This window comes from Paroedura picta, chromosome 1 (genome assembly GCF_049243985.1).
Source record: "Paroedura picta isolate Pp20150507F chromosome 1, Ppicta_v3.0, whole genome shotgun sequence".
Classification (NCBI taxonomy): domain Eukaryota; kingdom Metazoa; phylum Chordata; class Lepidosauria; order Squamata; family Gekkonidae; genus Paroedura; species Paroedura picta.
The window spans coordinates 27701344-27718207 of NC_135369.1; the positions used below are offsets into that span (position 1 = coordinate 27701344).

Below are 16864 nucleotides of genomic sequence, written 5' to 3' on the forward strand. Positions count from 1 at the left end.
ACCAATATAAGTACCGCCTGAAACTATGTTCCACAGGACATGCCGAGTTCAGAGGGGCCAACATCAAGTATAAGTACAAACAGAGCACTTAGTGGACAGATCACCGATGCTCACAAAGCCGAGAGAAAACACACAAATCAGTTGAGGAAAGTCAACAAGCCATTCATATAATTGTTACAAAACACCCACCCCTATTCTTCAGTTGCTTCAAAGAACCAGGAAAAAAAGCATACAAATCATGGTGCGGCATACATTTTATATATAAGGCAGTTGAAGTGTTAGAGAGAAAACCAGAATGGTGACCTAGAAAAACCACATGTTATCAAAAGCTAATTCCCACAGAAGGCCAAAGCATTAACTATTTGCTGACTAGCGGACAAGGCTACAGGGAAAGTGTTGGAATTTCCCTTCTGTTTCTCCTTCTTAACAGCTAGCCTTAGCGGGTCCTCTGCCTCAAAGAGTCTTCCATTCTACTTTCCATACACACTGGCAACAAATAGCTCTCATCTCTGCACTGGACCACTGGAACAGGAGGACTTCACCTAAAAGGGAGTCTTCAAAGGGAAGAGCTAACCTAGCTCATACTATGTTTTCAACAGTTCATAAACAGCAAGGCTCCTATTTGGCCTGAACTTGGCTCCCTGCCATAGGCCCGGTAGAAAACCATAGGCCTAAACATAAGAAGCATCTTTTAATCCCATTTCTATTGGCTTGGGAGACATGGTTTGGGCAACCCTTTCTCATTAAACTATTGTCATGACCTGTGACTTGCTGATGCCCCTGATAAAACCAGAAACGAGTGGCTCAACTTGACCAGCCTCGCTGGAGCCCAGCTGGCTATCTCTTGCCCCTGAAACAGCCCTCCTGAGTCACCAAGTAGCTGCCAGCACCTGACAATTAGGGATCTGAGAGAACATCTGACAGGCCCACTTCTGCATCTTTGTCAACAGGCAGGCTTGTGTACTTCAGATGTGTCCTACAGATAGCCTAGTCCTTCCAGACCCAAGCCACCTTAACAACTTTACTTGTGGAAAACTGAATAAGAAAGGAAGGTCAATGCAAACACTTTCAAGGTAGAAACAAGGAAAACAGAAGGATTTTATGCACACAGGGAAATGAAAAACAGATAAATCATGGCAAGCCAACACAACCCAAAGAAAAGGGTTCCTTAGCAGTCCTGTTCTTCAAGGGACCTCTTTTGCTTACTTCTGGGAACCGTAACTCTCTCTTCCTTCCACTTTTGTAATAGTCAAAACCTACTTTATGAATGATAGTAATAATAATAATAATAATAATAATAATAATAGCAACTGGTTGAACAAGATAAGTGCTCTTTTCGTTCTAGATGGCCTAGAAGTTGATGCCACTCCTTTGTAGACTTTTCCCACAGAAGCTACCCAAAGGGATTATCTGATTTTGAAGCTGGGTTAAAATGGGAAGTCATCAGACTAGTTGGGGACTCAAGACCCTTATGCTCAGCTGACCTTTGAAAAGTAAAGCTTTTGACAAGGTTCCCCATGATGTTCTGATGGATAAGTTGAAGGACTGCAATCTGGATTTTCAGATAGTTAGGTGGATAGGGAATTGGTTAGGGAACCGCACTCAAAGAGTTGTTGTCAATGGTGTTTCATCAGACTGGAGAGAGGTGAGTAGCGGGGTACCTCAGGGCTCGGTGCTCGGCCCGGTACTTTTTAACATATTTATTAATGATCTAGATGAGGGGGTGGAGGGACTAATCATCAAGTTTGCAGATGACACCAAATTGGGAGGACTGGCAAATACTCCGGAAGATAGAGACAGAGTTCAACGAGATCTGAACACAATGGAAAAATGGGCAAATGAGAACAAGATGCAATTCAATAAAGATAAGTGTAAAGTTCTGCATCTGGGTCAGAAAAATGAAAAGCATGCCTACTGGATGGGGGATACGCTTCTAGGTAGCACTGTGTGTGAACGAGACCTTGGGGTACTTGTGGATTGTAAATTAAACATGAGCAGGCAGTGTGATGCAGCGGTAAAAAAGGCAAATGCCATTTTGGGCTGTATCAACAGAGGCATCACATCAAAATCACAAGATGTCATAGTCCCATTGTATACGGCACTGGTCAGACCACACCTGGAGTACTGTGTGCAGTTCTGGAGGCCTCACTTCAAGAAGGACGTAGATAAAATTGAAAGGGTACAGAGGAGAGCGACGAAGATGATCTGGGGCCAAGGGACCAAGCCCTATGAAGATAGGTTGAGGGACTTGGGAATGTTCAGCCTGGAGAAAAGGAGGTTGAGAGGGGACATGATAGCCCTCTTTAAGTATTTGAAAGGTTGTCACTTGGAGGAGGGCAGGATGCTGTTTCTGCTGGCTGCAGAGGAGAGGACACGCAGTAATGGGTTTAAACTTCAAGTACAACGATATAGGCTAGATATCAGGAAAAAGTTTTTCACAGTCAGAGTAGTTCAGCAGTGGAATAGGCTGCCTAAGGAGGTGGTGAGCTCCCCCTCACTGGAAGTCTTCAAGCAAAGGTTGGATACACACTTTTCTTGGATGCTTTAGGATGCTTAGGGCTAATCCTGCGTGGAGCAGGGGGTTGGACTAGATGGCCTGTATGGCCCCTTCCAACTCTATGATTCTATGATTCTAAGACGTGTCTGCTTTCTCCAGAAATCAATCAGGCTTTCGGGTGAAGTAGAATCCCAAGAAAAGGCTGCAAGGCTTCTGTTTCTCTTTTAAGTTTAAAAATTAGATGACTAAGGAAGGACATGATAGAAATTTATAAAATTATAAACAAGGTGGAAAGAACTGACAAAAATAACTTTCGCCTTCTCTCCAAATACCAGAGACTGAGGACATCCGACAAAGCTGGTGGGCAGTAGAACCAGGAAAGACAGAAGGAAATAATTATATACACCATGTGATTAAAATGTGAAATTTGCTGCCAGAGGATGTAGTGATGGTTACGGACACAGATCACTTTAAAAGGGGATTAGATATATTCATGAAGGAATCTACTGGCCATAATAATTGAGGGAGCCTCCACATTCAGAGACAGTAAATATCTGAATAACATTACCAGGACGCAACTTCAGGGGAAGAAGAGCTGTTTTTTTGTACTACACTTTTTACTACACAAAGAGTCTCATAGTACCTTACAATCGCCTACCCTTCCTCTCCCCACAACAGACACCCTGTGAGGTAGAAGAACAAGAGGAAGAGTTGGTTCTTATATGCAGCTTTTCTCTACCCGAAGGAGTCTCAAAGTGGCTTACAATTGCCTACCCTTCCTCTCCCCACAACAGACACCCTGTGAGGTAGGTGAGGCTAAGAGAGTTCTGAGGGAACTGTGACTAGTTTAAGTTCACTCAGCTGGCTACATGTAGAAGAGTAGGGAATCAAACTCAGTTCTCCAGATTAGAGGTCAAGGACCAAGCTGGGCTTGGTCTATGCTCTGCTGTTGGCTCTCCAGGGGATGTGGTTGGGTACTATGTGAGAAACTAGATGGACCATTGGGCTGGAACAGCAGGGCTCCTATGATGTTTTCCTTGCTTCTATAAAAGGACAAAGAATTCACATTTTAGATAGGTAGCTTGAAAGCAGGAAACACAACTAAACTGATTTGCCCCAAATTAACTGATTTGCCCCAAATTAAAGACAAACTAGAGATTTTTTAAAAGCAATATGATGTGCATGAACACCTCCCCACGGTCAGCCAAAGGCCTGATCAGATGATTGCTGACAAGTCTAGTTTTCTTACAGCCGCCGCCATGTTAATTTGTTTGCCACATGTCAAAGTTATCCACTGAGGAGAACAAATTATTTTTAGCCTTGAAAATCACAGGGGAATCTCAGAGTATTATGGAATAAACTGAACAGATAAGCCCTAACATATATAGAGTATGTTTAAGCTACTCTCCCCACCAGACCCTGCAGGACTGGAGAGGGGGGTATGAACACAGGAGAGGAATAAAGAAGAGATGAACAATTCAGGCTATTATATAACATTAGTAACTAACTTTAACAAGGCTATCATTGATTCTCAAGGTGTAGGAGACCCATGGGATAATAATCCTACTTCGTTGCTAGTACACACAATGGAAGGAAATAAAGGATAGCATCACCTCTCTTGCTTGTCAGTCATTCCGCCACTTCTGCACTAACTAAAGGGGGGCATAGGTTGACTTCTGATTGATCAGCGAGGTAGCCCCTTGACTGCCCAATTGTCCACATATATAAAAAACTCGATATGTTAAAAGCTGAGCATTCAGAATGTTGCTTTCCAGCCCCACTGGCAAGTTTTCCACAGGCAATTTTTGTTGGCCACCTTACAGATGGATTGGACCTTTGGGTCCAGAAAGGTTCCTTTACTACTCGTCTTGAAGAAGACTGGATAAAGCTTTGGAGCCACCCAGAACAGTGGACAGATCAAAGTTTCGACCACCAGATTTGCAGAGAAAACTCTAACATCATAGTCTATGGCTGCTTAACTCTCTGGAAGTAAAAAAGGGATCACAGAAGGCTTCTTGTTCATTGCTGTGACTTATTTCTTCCTCTCCAGTTTTGCTACACAATCCTAATTTTTCTCCAGGCACCAGTGCTAAACAAAATGTGGAATCCAAGTCAGGCAATTCCAAGAATCCCTTAAGAAACCATGTCATTACCCCTGCTAAGGGGGAAATGTTCAGGATTTATAGTCTCCCTAACTCCATTTCCGGGGTGAGCAAAAGCAAAAAGAGGGAAAGGGTCCAATGGATCCAAGTTTCAGTAGAACAAATTGAAGTTGACCACCAGGAAGCTAGCTGCCCTCTTTTTCTATATGACCATTTTTTTCAAGTGTCATACAAAGCTCACAACTAAGAAACTCTTATCTTGCATGTGGATTTTTGGGTGCAGGCTAAATATAGTACAGAGACATCAACAAATAATATACACCAGCATGCAATTTGGGTGCCCTGTTAGCAGCTAATAATAGCATTAACACAGCTAACAGTCACGAAAGATAACCACAAACCATATTTAATGCCCATCAATCATATCATCAAACTAGCAAAAAAAACTGAACAGCCATATGGCTTTGATCCAGAACTGTGCAACCTTGGCTCCAATTGACCTCACCAATACTGCCAAAATCCAAATATTCCCACAGCAATAAATAGCTTTATAAGGACCCTTGCCAGAAAAGGCACAGAAAAGACATTCTTCGGTTAAGCCAGTCTACAGGGTAGGTCTTGACCTCATGCTACACTGAATTACTTTCCTCTGAAAATGGTGAGTCTGTCTGAAAAGGGAGAAGTCCTTCAAGTATGTGCGTCCCAAGCTGTTAAAGGCTATAAATATTAAACTCAGCACTTTGAATGACACCAAGAAACATACAGGCAGTCCATGTAGCCACTAAAAAACTGGGACTATTTGTACAGCCTGCCACCCTTTGCATAAGCTTCTGAATTACTTTCAGGGGAGACTTAAATAAACCACACAGCACTCTAATCTGGAAGTTACAGAACATTCAGGTGCTGACCTAAGAGTACCAGCTCTCTTACAAAGGAATTTCAAAGGGAGATTAGAAAAAGAGACTGTTGAGCTACAACTAATAATGAAGCTCAAGACATCCTCTTGGACAAGATCAAGACCTAGGTTTTCTGTCTGATTAGCAGTGCTGATTTCTCCACATCTACTGCCTCTCTGTTTACCACACTTAATCCAATCATACCTGCTATTGTCATTTAGCATCTGAAATCACTTAACTGTCAAAAATATAGGACAGGTGGACTCACATTCTATTGTACCTACAGAAGTGATCAGTGACTCATAAAAACTTATAACCTGCCACGAATGTTGTTCATCTTTATGATGTTACTGGACTCTTGATCTATAAATCAACATGACTAGATTGGCAGAGTCAAAAAGGAACAGAGCTTTTTAGCCAGACAGAAGTTATAAAGTACTCCTGAAAGGACTCAGCTTTCTCAAAAGAAAATTCTAGGTTCAGAAACACATGCACAGAGACAACTTGAATCCATGCAACCAAGATGACCCATCCCCTCAAGAGCATCTGCCTTCCTAACCAACATGTATACTTTGTCTACATTTGATTTCAGTTTGTCTATCCACTTCCATTTGACTATGGCCTTCAAACACTGATTCATGAACAAAACAGCTAAAATGAGGTGGTGATAAAGAAATGCATCACTTCCACAATATTTAAATGACATCCTAATGGAAAATTCCAAATGGATGATTAAGTGTTCTGATGGTAACTAAGCCACTGATGCACTTGTTTTCAGTCTTAACTCCAAAACTTTGGCCAAAGGGCAACAGAAGGAATATGGCATGGATGCTGAAATCCCAAATAAATTCATGTCAAGCTTCTATGACAAAACAGTATCATAATCAGCTGAGTCTGGCGTGCTGGACAGATGGCGCGCTAATAAGGTCACTAGATCAACACAAGAAATATACAGTGAAAGACATCCACTACCTGCATTGCACAACTGCAAAAGTAGATGAACTTGGGATAATTATTGCAACTCTCCTACTCAATGTGCCCCTGAGATTGGGAAAGGATCACAAACACAGCTGGGTCAAAATTGTTTCACTGCTATCACCCAATCATGTTTTACCAATGTGATGGTTTCACGTTCTTGCCTCAGTCTTCGAAATATCAGCAACTGCCTTCCAGAAGATGGGGAATTGCATTGTGCAGTGAAGCAACAAGATAGCCAGCTAGCAAGCGAGATCTCTGGCATCTGCTGCCCTGAACCTCCCTCTCATTTAAGCAAGTGTTTGTTCCAGAACCTGAATGAGTAGAGATAGATGATCACTCCATCAACTCTTCTGCCAGAGGCAAAGAATGAGATCTCAGGGAACTTAGCCTTCTTTTTTTTTTAAAAAACTACCTGATCCAAAAATCCAGTCACAGCACAGCAGCAAAAGCTGTGCAGAGCAGCAGTGTAGAGTCTGACCTTTAAGAAGCTGTGACACTCTTCAATGCCTTCGTTTTGTTGTCATTGAACAGCACATTGTCACCCCTGAAGCAAAGTGGACAGCACTTCTCTGTGATCCAGACTCTGAATTGTCAATTCTGCCTGACTTTCAGCTGCTCTTAACAAAGAACAGTGCTGTTCTGTGGACAAAGCACTATGTTAAACTATCTGTTTATGGGGGTGTGATTAAAAACCAATCAGATTTATCTTAATATTATGCTACTCCCAGAAACAGTGTCCTACGCTTCTGCCACTGAAGTATAAGCTCAGCAGAGAAACACCCTGGGGGCATGGGTATACCCAGTGAGAAACAGCATGCTGGATTTGAGGGGAGAGGAGAAGCCGAGATTGGCCAAAAAGAACTTAGGAAAATACACCCCTTCTGTGATGGGAAGCATTTCTACTGGGAAACATTGTTCCATTAAGGCATTCTAGAGTGCAGCAATTATCTTAACTACAGACTAGTTTTCCCTTGTGACCTTACCCTTTCTCAGGACTCTGCTTTAGACCTAGCAACAGGGATTTCCAAACAGGGGTCCAGGGACCCCTGGGGGTATGCAGGAGCTCTATAGGGGATCCACAGCCTTTCCCTTCCTGTATTAATGGACTCAGCCACAAACTAGAAAACTGAATGCTTCCATTGTCCGTCCCCCCTCCCCACATCAAGCATGATTTCTCTTGTGGTTTCTGTGCCTAGGAGGGAGCCTGTACACCTACTCCCCCCCTTAAATCACCTGCTATCTCTCCTCCTTTAGTGCTCCTCAAGCCTGTTAATGCAGGTGGTGATGTCACTTCCAGTAAAATGGTACTTCTGGGGGACTGAAGCATGGCCAGATGACATCACTTCTGGTGCTCCTCAAAGTCTGGAAAAATATTTCAGGAGCTCCACCACGGTCAAAAGGCTGAAGAAGGCTGCCTTACAAGCATCTTCTCATTTGTCATTAATGGTAGCATCTTCCAACCAAATGTAATTTCTATGAGTAGATATAAACAGTGACAAGCAAGCCTTTGGAGACACCAGAATACAATTTCTGAAGGCAAGTTTAGGTCACTCTCCTGGATTTCAGAAGATAGTACCATTATTCCTAGAATGTCCAGGTGCCACAACAATTGTGATGGATTTTCTCCATTTTTTTTTTTTTTTGGTTAAAAGGCTACACTGGTTGCCAGTTGAACACCAAATCAAGTTCAACGTTTTGGTTTGGACTTTTAAGGCCAGTTGCAAACTGGGCCCAGTGTACTTGAGGAACATCCTAGCTCCCTATGCCCCTGCACAGCCTTGTGTTGTGAGACTACTAATAGGTTGGCGATCCCTGGCCCACAAGACGTTCACTTTGTCTTGACCACGGCCAGGGCATTTTTGGCCCTGGCCCCTGCTTGGTGGAAAGGGCTCCCAGGAGAGCCCTGATGGAGCTAGTAAAGTTCCACAGGGCCTGTAAAGTGGAGCTCTTCTGCCAGGCAATTGGTGTTGTGGTTAGGAGTGTGGACTTCTAATCTGGTGAGCTGGGTTTGATTCCGTACTTCCCCCACATGCAGCCAGCTGGGTGACCTTGGGCTCACCACAGCACTGATAAACCTGTTCTGATCAAACAGCAATATCAGGGCTCTCTCAGCCTCACCCATTTGGATCCCCATTGTAGAAAAAGACAGGGTATAAATGAAGCAAATAAATACTGGAAGACACTATCACTATATGTTGGTAGCTTTGCTTGTGATTTTGCTTGGACCATGAACCATTGGGACAAGGAAGGACTGTTGCCATGGAGACTAATTCTACCATAAACTCAATTCAACAGGCAAAGAAGGGAAAACAGACAGATAAATGAATAATTATAAGTTCCACATGAGAAAAACCAATACGGCCCAGATACTCTTGAATTCAGTTTCATTAAAAAAACAGGCAACAGTTTTTACAAAGATCTGGCCCTGCAGCATACTTGCCTCAAAAGCTCAGTCTTCTGAAGTAATCAAACGAGGAAGACACAGTGAGACAGAGCAGAAGACACTACTCATGTCTGTGCTCATTCAGCTCAAGGAAACACATTTCATTAAGGTAGAAAATGTAGGTCAAAACTGAAATAAGGTCTTATTTCCGTATTCACTCTGAATATCCAGATGTCTGAAACCTCCCTTTGGAAACAGAATAAACTGTTACACTAAATATATGTACAATTAATGAGCACTTTATTCCAGTGGTACCAACAGGTTTGGGGGCAGAGAGAAGCATAAACCTTTTAAAGTTATAGGCAAAGAAGCTGCCTGAAAAATAATTTAAGGAGATGGTACCTGGTATCCAATGCTTTTAGATTCTTCCATTTTCGGTCAAAATTACCTCAGTGCTTTTGTTAACAACCATCTAAAACAGGGGTAATCAAACTGCAGCCCTCCAGATGTCCATGGACTACAATTCCCATGAGCCCCTGCCAGCAACTGCAATTGTAGTCCATGGACATCTGGAGGGCCGTAGTTTGACTACCCCTGATCTAAAACCTGCTCTTCATGACTTCAATGGAAGAAAATTCAAATCTGATCCATGGCAAGCTTAAGTGTATAGGTTCTGGACTTACACTGGAAGGGGAGAAACTGAGAAGTTCTTTGGTGAACAGACACCCGACATTTTTCCAGCCCTGCTTCCTGAAAAAATCAAAACTGTGATCGACTTAAACAACAATTTGTTGGGGTTTCCCAGATCCACAAGAGTTACCACCAGTTCTGCAACTGTGAACCACACCTAGTGGCTGCCTTAAAAAAAAATAAAGCATTCTCTTGGGTGATCCCATATGCAACCGAAGATTCTCGGGTGAGTCAGATACCAAGAAAAGCCAGTAACATGGACAGGCCACTACAAATCCACAGTTATTGGCAGGATTGCATCATGGACAGAGAAGGATGTATGCTTGCTACAGGAAGCAAAACTGAATGAAGAAAAATTGCTGTCTCTCACTTAGCTAGCTTCTGTTAGGAAAAGACAACACAAGAATCTGCATGAAGATGTAGATTACCATGCCAATTTGCAAGTGAAAGTTGCACATGCAACCACCCTTAACCGAACTTCCAGAAAGAAGCAACTGTGTAGAAAAATCACTGTGTAGAAAAAACTACCAGCCACAGAACCCAAGCATCAACATCTCCCATAGCTTCGCAGCTCAGCTAAACCTGATGCATTCCACTGTTAATGGCAAAAACATCAAATGTTTATACGGTATGATCGCTATTAAATCTGATTTGCTTTGTTAAATGAACTGCTCAACTGAAAGCGCTTAATGGTGAATGAGAAGGAAGAGTAGTGAATACCCCAGATGATAGAGTTCAAGAGGATCTAAACATGCTAGAATAGTGGGCAAAGGAGAACAAGATGTAACTCAATAAGGATAAGTGCTGAGTTCTACAACTGAGTCACAAAAATGAGAAGCATGCATGGTGGATAGGACATCCACTTCTGGGTAGCAATGTGTGTGAACAAAATCTCAGGGTTCTTGTGAACTGTAAGCTAAATATCAACAGGCAGTATAACGTAGCAGTAAAAAAGGCAAATGCAGTCTTGAGCTGTATCAACAGAGGCATAACATCAAAACCACAGGATGTCATACTCATGCTGTACATCACATAGGTCAGAGCCCACGTGGAGTACTGTGTGCAGCTCTGGAGGCATCACTTCAAAAAGTATGTGGACAAAATTAAGAGGGTACAGAGGAGAGTGATGACAATGATCCAGGGCCTGGGAACAAGCCCTATGCGGAAAGGCTGAGGGACCTGGAAATGTTCAGCCTGGAGAAGAGATGAAGAGGGGACATGATTGCTCTCTTTAAGTATTTGAATGGTTGCCACTTCAAGGAGGGCACGGAGTGGAGAACAGGAACCCGCAGTAATGGGTTTAAACTATGTGGAGAACAGTACTGGCTAGTTAGCAGAGACATTTTTTTTTCAGTCAGAGTAGTTCAGCTGCCTAAGGAGGTGGTGACATCCCTCTCACCCACTGTCTTTAAGCAGCAGCTGGACTGATACTTATCCTGGATGCTTTCGACTGATCCTGCATAGTTAGACTAGATGCCTGTATGGCTCCTTTCAATTCTAGGATTCTAGAATGTAGCACATCACCTGGCTCCATGTACTATAGTATTAGGCATGTATGTTATGTGTTGTCACGTCTTTATTGAGCCAATCCATCTCATGCTTCTTTTCCTACTTCTAACTTTCCCAGCATTATTGTTCTTCCTCCAGTGAGTCTTATTTTCTCATAATGTGACCAAAGTAGCAGCAAGCAGCAAACATATATCAGCATTTCTAAAAGAGCATGAGGACCACAGCACTGGAAAGACTAACAAAAACTTGTGGCAGGGTATGAGTTTTCACAGGTCACTTCTCATGTCTTTGGATCTGAAGAAGTCTATCTGAAGTGAGCAGTCACTCATGAAAGCTGCCACAAATGTTTGGCAGTTTTTAAGGTGCTACTGGACTTTTCCTATTTTCAGCCACTACAGACACATTAACACAACTACGCATCTCAATATCAGCCTCTAGAAAGCCTTAAAAGTCATCCCTAAAGCAAGCAAGCAGTGCTCTGTAGGAGTCTTTTGAAAGGATCAAAGTACTGCCACTCTTGATGGTGGTCCCTTAAGCCTAGCAAGGTTCCTCACAATGCCCACTGTAATAGGAATAAGATAAACTCAAGTTATCAGAAGCTCACTGGGCAGGGACTGTATCACTTGCACACATCTCACTGTTGGCACTGTCTAAGGGCGTAGGAGGAAGCCACACCCGAGTCAAGTGAGGCTGCACCACCACCCCTTTCCCCTGTGTCTTCTACATTCTTCCCACATTTACCCTTGACAGACCTTTACAATATAAAGAAAAGCAAACTCTGTGACTGAAAACAGGCAGGAAGAGGGGAAGGGCATACGTAAATGGGAAGCCAAATGGGTTTCACACAGTGTACCTTTGATACCATCTGGCTATCATCAACAATACACAGGACACTCGAGAAGAGAAGCTCTGAACACTCAGCGCACCATCTGCTATGCACACTTCCCTCTCACACAGCTGGACTCTTGCAAACAGCTGAAAGGCAGAGACACCTCTGTGGAAGATATCTCGGCACTGATGTGGCCACTGTCACCTCCTCTGCCTTTCTTGCCGATGCAGAGCCGGCTGATGCTTCCATGTCAGATACATACAAAGGAAAGGTAATGCCATGTAGAACAGATTGGAGAAAAGCAAGCTTCCTTATTGAGACACTCTTCTGAATATTGTAACAGGGAAATGGGAAGCTAGAAAGGAGAGTGTTCTTCTCTGACTCAACAGGGAGGAATTCTATCAGGCCACATTCCCAATCCAGCGGCTGGCGTTTTTATCACCCCCAAATAAATTGCGTGGGTGGGGATGCATGGCAAGGAGGAGAAAGTGAAGGGGCAGAGGCAGCACACAGCCTCCTCTTTGCAAGGCAATTAGTAGAAAAACACTGTGCAGAAAGACTGTGTCTTGCACAATCTTTTCACGTATGAAGATACCTTATGTAAAGCCAGATCAATGTCCTGCCTAAGCCACTGAACTAGCTGTCAATAGGAAAGAAGCCCCAAAGAGATCTTTCAAGGTACCAGAGATTTAATCTAACTGAAAACCGTACATCACCATGATCCTGGACATCCTCCTACCCTCCACACTTTCCCAAGCCAGAGCTCTTCTCCAGCACAGGATATGCATAAGTTTATGTACGGAGACACCTAATAGCAAACGGACTACATCCTAGCACTTAGGGCTGTCCCAGATTTGCTACGTTAGGCATTTCAATCGGGGATGGCAAGGGATTGAACCAGGGACCCTCGCTACCAAGCACCGAGGGACGCAGACCTTCCCCGGCACCCATCGCATGAGGGTGAGGATGCCTTCCACCGAGCCAGAGCCAAGCCCAGCGCGGTCCCCACCCAAGATCCCCTGGGACCGTCTGCATGAAAACCATGTGCTCCCAGCCCCGGGCGATGCATGCGACGCTGTGCAAATGCCCGGGGGCCGCCGTGCAGCATCCCTCCCGGCATCGCTCCCCTGCCAGCTGCCGCCCGGTGCCCCTCACCTCTTTGCTTCTCCCCCACCCGCTCCCAGGAATGCCTCCCCGACGGCACACCTTGTACTTGTCGAAGCCGGCCAGCTGCTCGGCGCTCACGTACTCGTAGCCGGCCATGGCGAGGGCGCAGGGCGAGGGGCAGCGCCAGGCTGGTGGGTCGCTCCGTCCTCCCGCCTCGCCTTCCCCACCTGCAGACAGAAAACAGCAGCGGCGGCGGCCCCACATGCGCAGAAGAACCACCCGGCTTCGTGAATGATTGGCCAGGGCAGACCCCTCCTCGGCTTCCGTACTTCGCTCCGCCCCCGCGGCCGCCTCCCCCCGCCTCGTCACCGCCCGCCGCCCGAGATCAGCCCATGCGTGACGCCCGCGAGCGTCATCCCCGCCGCCATCTTGAATGAGGGACCGCGCCTCCGTTGAAAGGCACCCGACCATGACCCGCCTCCTTAGCGCGGCCCGGCCTTTCTTTCCTCCCTGACTCGGCCTTCCTGTTGTCAGTCAAACAACGGGGTGCAATGAAACCTCGTCTCCTCTTTCCGGCTCCCCCCCCCCCCGTGCACAAAGCGCGTTAGAAAGCGGCGTTTGCGTAATCAGCGTCCCGCGGATTGTTTGTTTAGCGGGTGGCAAAGGCGTCTTGCAGCTGGCAGATCCCGGAGGCTAAAAGCTCTGGGTGAAGGCGCGCCACGAGGAGGCCAGCTGGAATTGCACCCCGCCATCCCGGTGTGGAGCCGCTTGACTTAATTTCCCCAAGAAGAAAACCAACCCACTGGCGTTGCAGATGCAATAAAAAGTTTGGACTGCTTTAATGGTCTGTTTTGTTTTTTTATCCAGAGCAGGAGTTGCTAAACTGCGGCCCTCCAGATGTCCATGGACTACAAATTCCCATGAGCCCCTGCCAGCTTTCCCTGTAAATTCTGAGCTGACCTAATTGATGTGGGTTACGTTACGATATTAGCACCCATCGTGAGCGAGAGAGAAATCCTAAATCTGGAGGGCGGGAAAGGATGATATTTTATTGATCCCAATTCTTCACTTTAGGGTTGGAAGTTCTGGTGTAAGAGGATCGTGACCTTTAGCGCTTATTAATGAAATACCCTTGAAGATTAAAGTGTTTCCCCAGCGGTCTGAATCCTTTTAACCACGGCTGTCCTTTATGCAGAGGTAATTATATGGAAGCTTAATCTGGAAGAATCTACATTCGGAGTCAAAATTGTAACATCAATCATCTCCGCTATGCATCACTCCTTGCTGAATCGGAACGTGATCTTAAGACCCTGATAATGAGACTAAAAGAAGAAAGTGAAAAGATGGGACTATACCTAAATATCAAAAAGACCAAGATTTTGGTCTTATATTTTTGCAGTGTCAAGATTTCGAGAGATGCTAATTATCTCACTTCCTCAAGCAGTCCACTCTGCAGCATCATGCCTTAGTGGGGCTTGAAAATCTGAGTTGTGCAGATCTTAGATGAGGTCTTTTCAGAACAATCCATATTACTTTTCAGAGCAATCCAGATATCAGAAGAAGGAAGTAGAGCAACATAGCAGCACAGGGGATATATTGATTGATTAACTAGGTTCTTTGTGTCAAAAAATCAACACATCATTCTTTAATCCTATATGATCATAGTCTGACGAAAAGTGCTTGCACTTGAAAGCTCATGCCCTGAATAAATCTTTGGTCTTAAAGGTGCTACTGGACTCTGATTTTATTGCGCTACTTCAGACCAACAGGGCTACCCATTTGAATCTATTCTTTAATCCTTTTTGCAAAAGAGCTGCTCTCTCTTTAGAGTCAGTTTGGTGTAGTGGTTAGGAGTGCAGACTTCTAATCTGGCATGCCGGGTTTGATTCTGCATTCCCCCACATGCAACCAGCTGGGTGACCTTGGGCTCGCCAGGGCACTGATAAAACTGTTCTGACCGGGCAGTGATATCAGGGCTCTCTCAGCCTCACCCACCCCACAGGGTGTCTGTTGTGGGGAGAGGAATGGGAAGGCAACTGTAAGCCACTTTGAGCCTCCTTCGGGTAGGGAAAAGCAACATATAAGAACCAACTCTTCTTCTTCATATTGTAGTTACATTTAGGGCAGCTTCCATGTCTCTTTCCGATATCACATTGCACACAGATTGTTGGAGACCTTATAGAGTTCAATGTCAATATAATAGTGTTCAGTTGTTGACTTAGTAAAACAGAAAAACATCCTGATGGTAGTAGTGGAGGTGTGGCAGCAGGGACAAGGGAATCAGCAGGGACAAGGGGGAAAAAAATGGCTATTATGTCGATAAGTCCAGAAAAGCCAATACTTCTCTATCCACATTGCAAAAGAAAAAATGATGGATGTATTTGTGGGGAACAGTTTGGCTGTTATCATTTCAAAGATCTGTTCCTTAGTTGCCAGCTAAGAAAATGGCTGGTGATTGTCGAACTGGATAGACCAATTCATAAGTGTTATTCAATAATTACAAAGCACAGCAATTGTGTCATCATGTACTTAATCAGTGATGGAACCTCCTTTATTTTTTGCATATGTAGTGATGTAACAACTTCATAACATTGTGAAAAAAGAAAACACATTGGGAGCTATTGGGGAAGAAAATGGGTGGGGGAATGAAGAAACGTGGTGGCAAAACCTACCCACCAAAAGAAACCCACAATTAAATGAACTTCATGAATGAGTAATCGCACAGAGAAGGCTATGTGAAAACCTGCTGCCCCTTTTGTTTCAATACTATATTACATTGCTTTGTTATAATGAAAAAATTTGCATCATATAGCAATCAACACTACATTTTTTTTTTAAATTAGCAGCAGGAGCGGTGAACATGTGACACTGGCAACACAAAAAGGGGATGGGAAGCAAAATCTGAAATTCAGAATTCCTTAATGGAAAACTGCACGTTCAGATACAAAGGGGGAAAATTGTAGGAAAATTGGATTTGGAAAATGTGGGGTTATAGGGTACTAAATTTGGCTCTACTGCTGGGGAGGAACAAAGTTGTGCAGAAAGCTTTATAAACTATGATTATTTAAGAATGCTAATGCAAAGGTACTGCTCCTGGGCAGCAGTACCACTATGGGGAAAGTAGAGTGTTGGGAACCTGAGAGCCGCCATCCTTCTCCATGGTACTTTATTTGATTTTATTATATTTATTATATATCGCCCTCCCTTGCGGCTCAGGGTGGGTTACATTTGAACATGATACAACACGGGAAATGTGATCCACTATAAAGGAAAAACCTGTAATGTTACTAATGGCATAACAATGAACAGTAGAACACTTAACATTTTTAATGATTAACACTACACCATGGATTGTTTTTTCATCTGTAGGGTGCAGTTTGTGGAGGGGGGGGGGGGGTGACAGCTCCAGGGGCTTTACTTGGATCTCAAAGACTGGCTCTGAGGACTGCTCTATGGCTTTCCCCACACTTTTGATACTGGCTGAGGTTTTTAAATATCACCTCTTCAGTGCGAAAATATTAAAATATGATTTGTTCTGCTGAGGAGGGAGTGCATAGCCAAAACAAAACTGTAAGCACCATCCCACCTCACCGTGTGTGTCAGAACTTTTTAGATTCAAGCGGGAAGCTGTGTTGGTCTGAAACAGCAAAACAAATGTAGAGTCCAGCAGCACCTTTAAGACCAACTACGTTTTATTCAAGGGGTGAACTTTCTTGTGCAGGCACACTTCCTCAGATACAATCAGGACTCTTTACAAAATTTGAGTCCAATAGCACCTTTAAGACTAAGTTGTATTCCTTGTTGTGCCATTAAAGTGCTGTTGGACTCACAATATGTTTTGATACTTCAGACCAACACGGGTACCCACTGCAA

General features: G+C 44.2%; 1 protein-coding gene across 2 annotated transcripts in view; it reads right to left on the reverse strand.

Moving 5' to 3' along the window:
• Positions 1 to 13290, reverse strand: part of SELENOI (selenoprotein I) — a 59412-nt gene extending 46122 nt beyond the window's left edge. Inside the window, exon 1 of one of the 2 annotated variants that reach the window (XM_077330833.1) lies at positions 13091 to 13289. In XM_077330833.1, the coding sequence (XP_077186948.1) occupies positions 13091 to 13255 (165 nt within the window). In that variant the 5' untranslated portion in view covers positions 13256 to 13289. Of the gene's footprint in view, positions 1 to 13090 lie in introns of both variants that reach the window. The other variant, XM_077330842.1, reaches the window with a different exon arrangement.
• Between the last annotated feature and the right edge of the window lie 3574 nt (positions 13291 to 16864).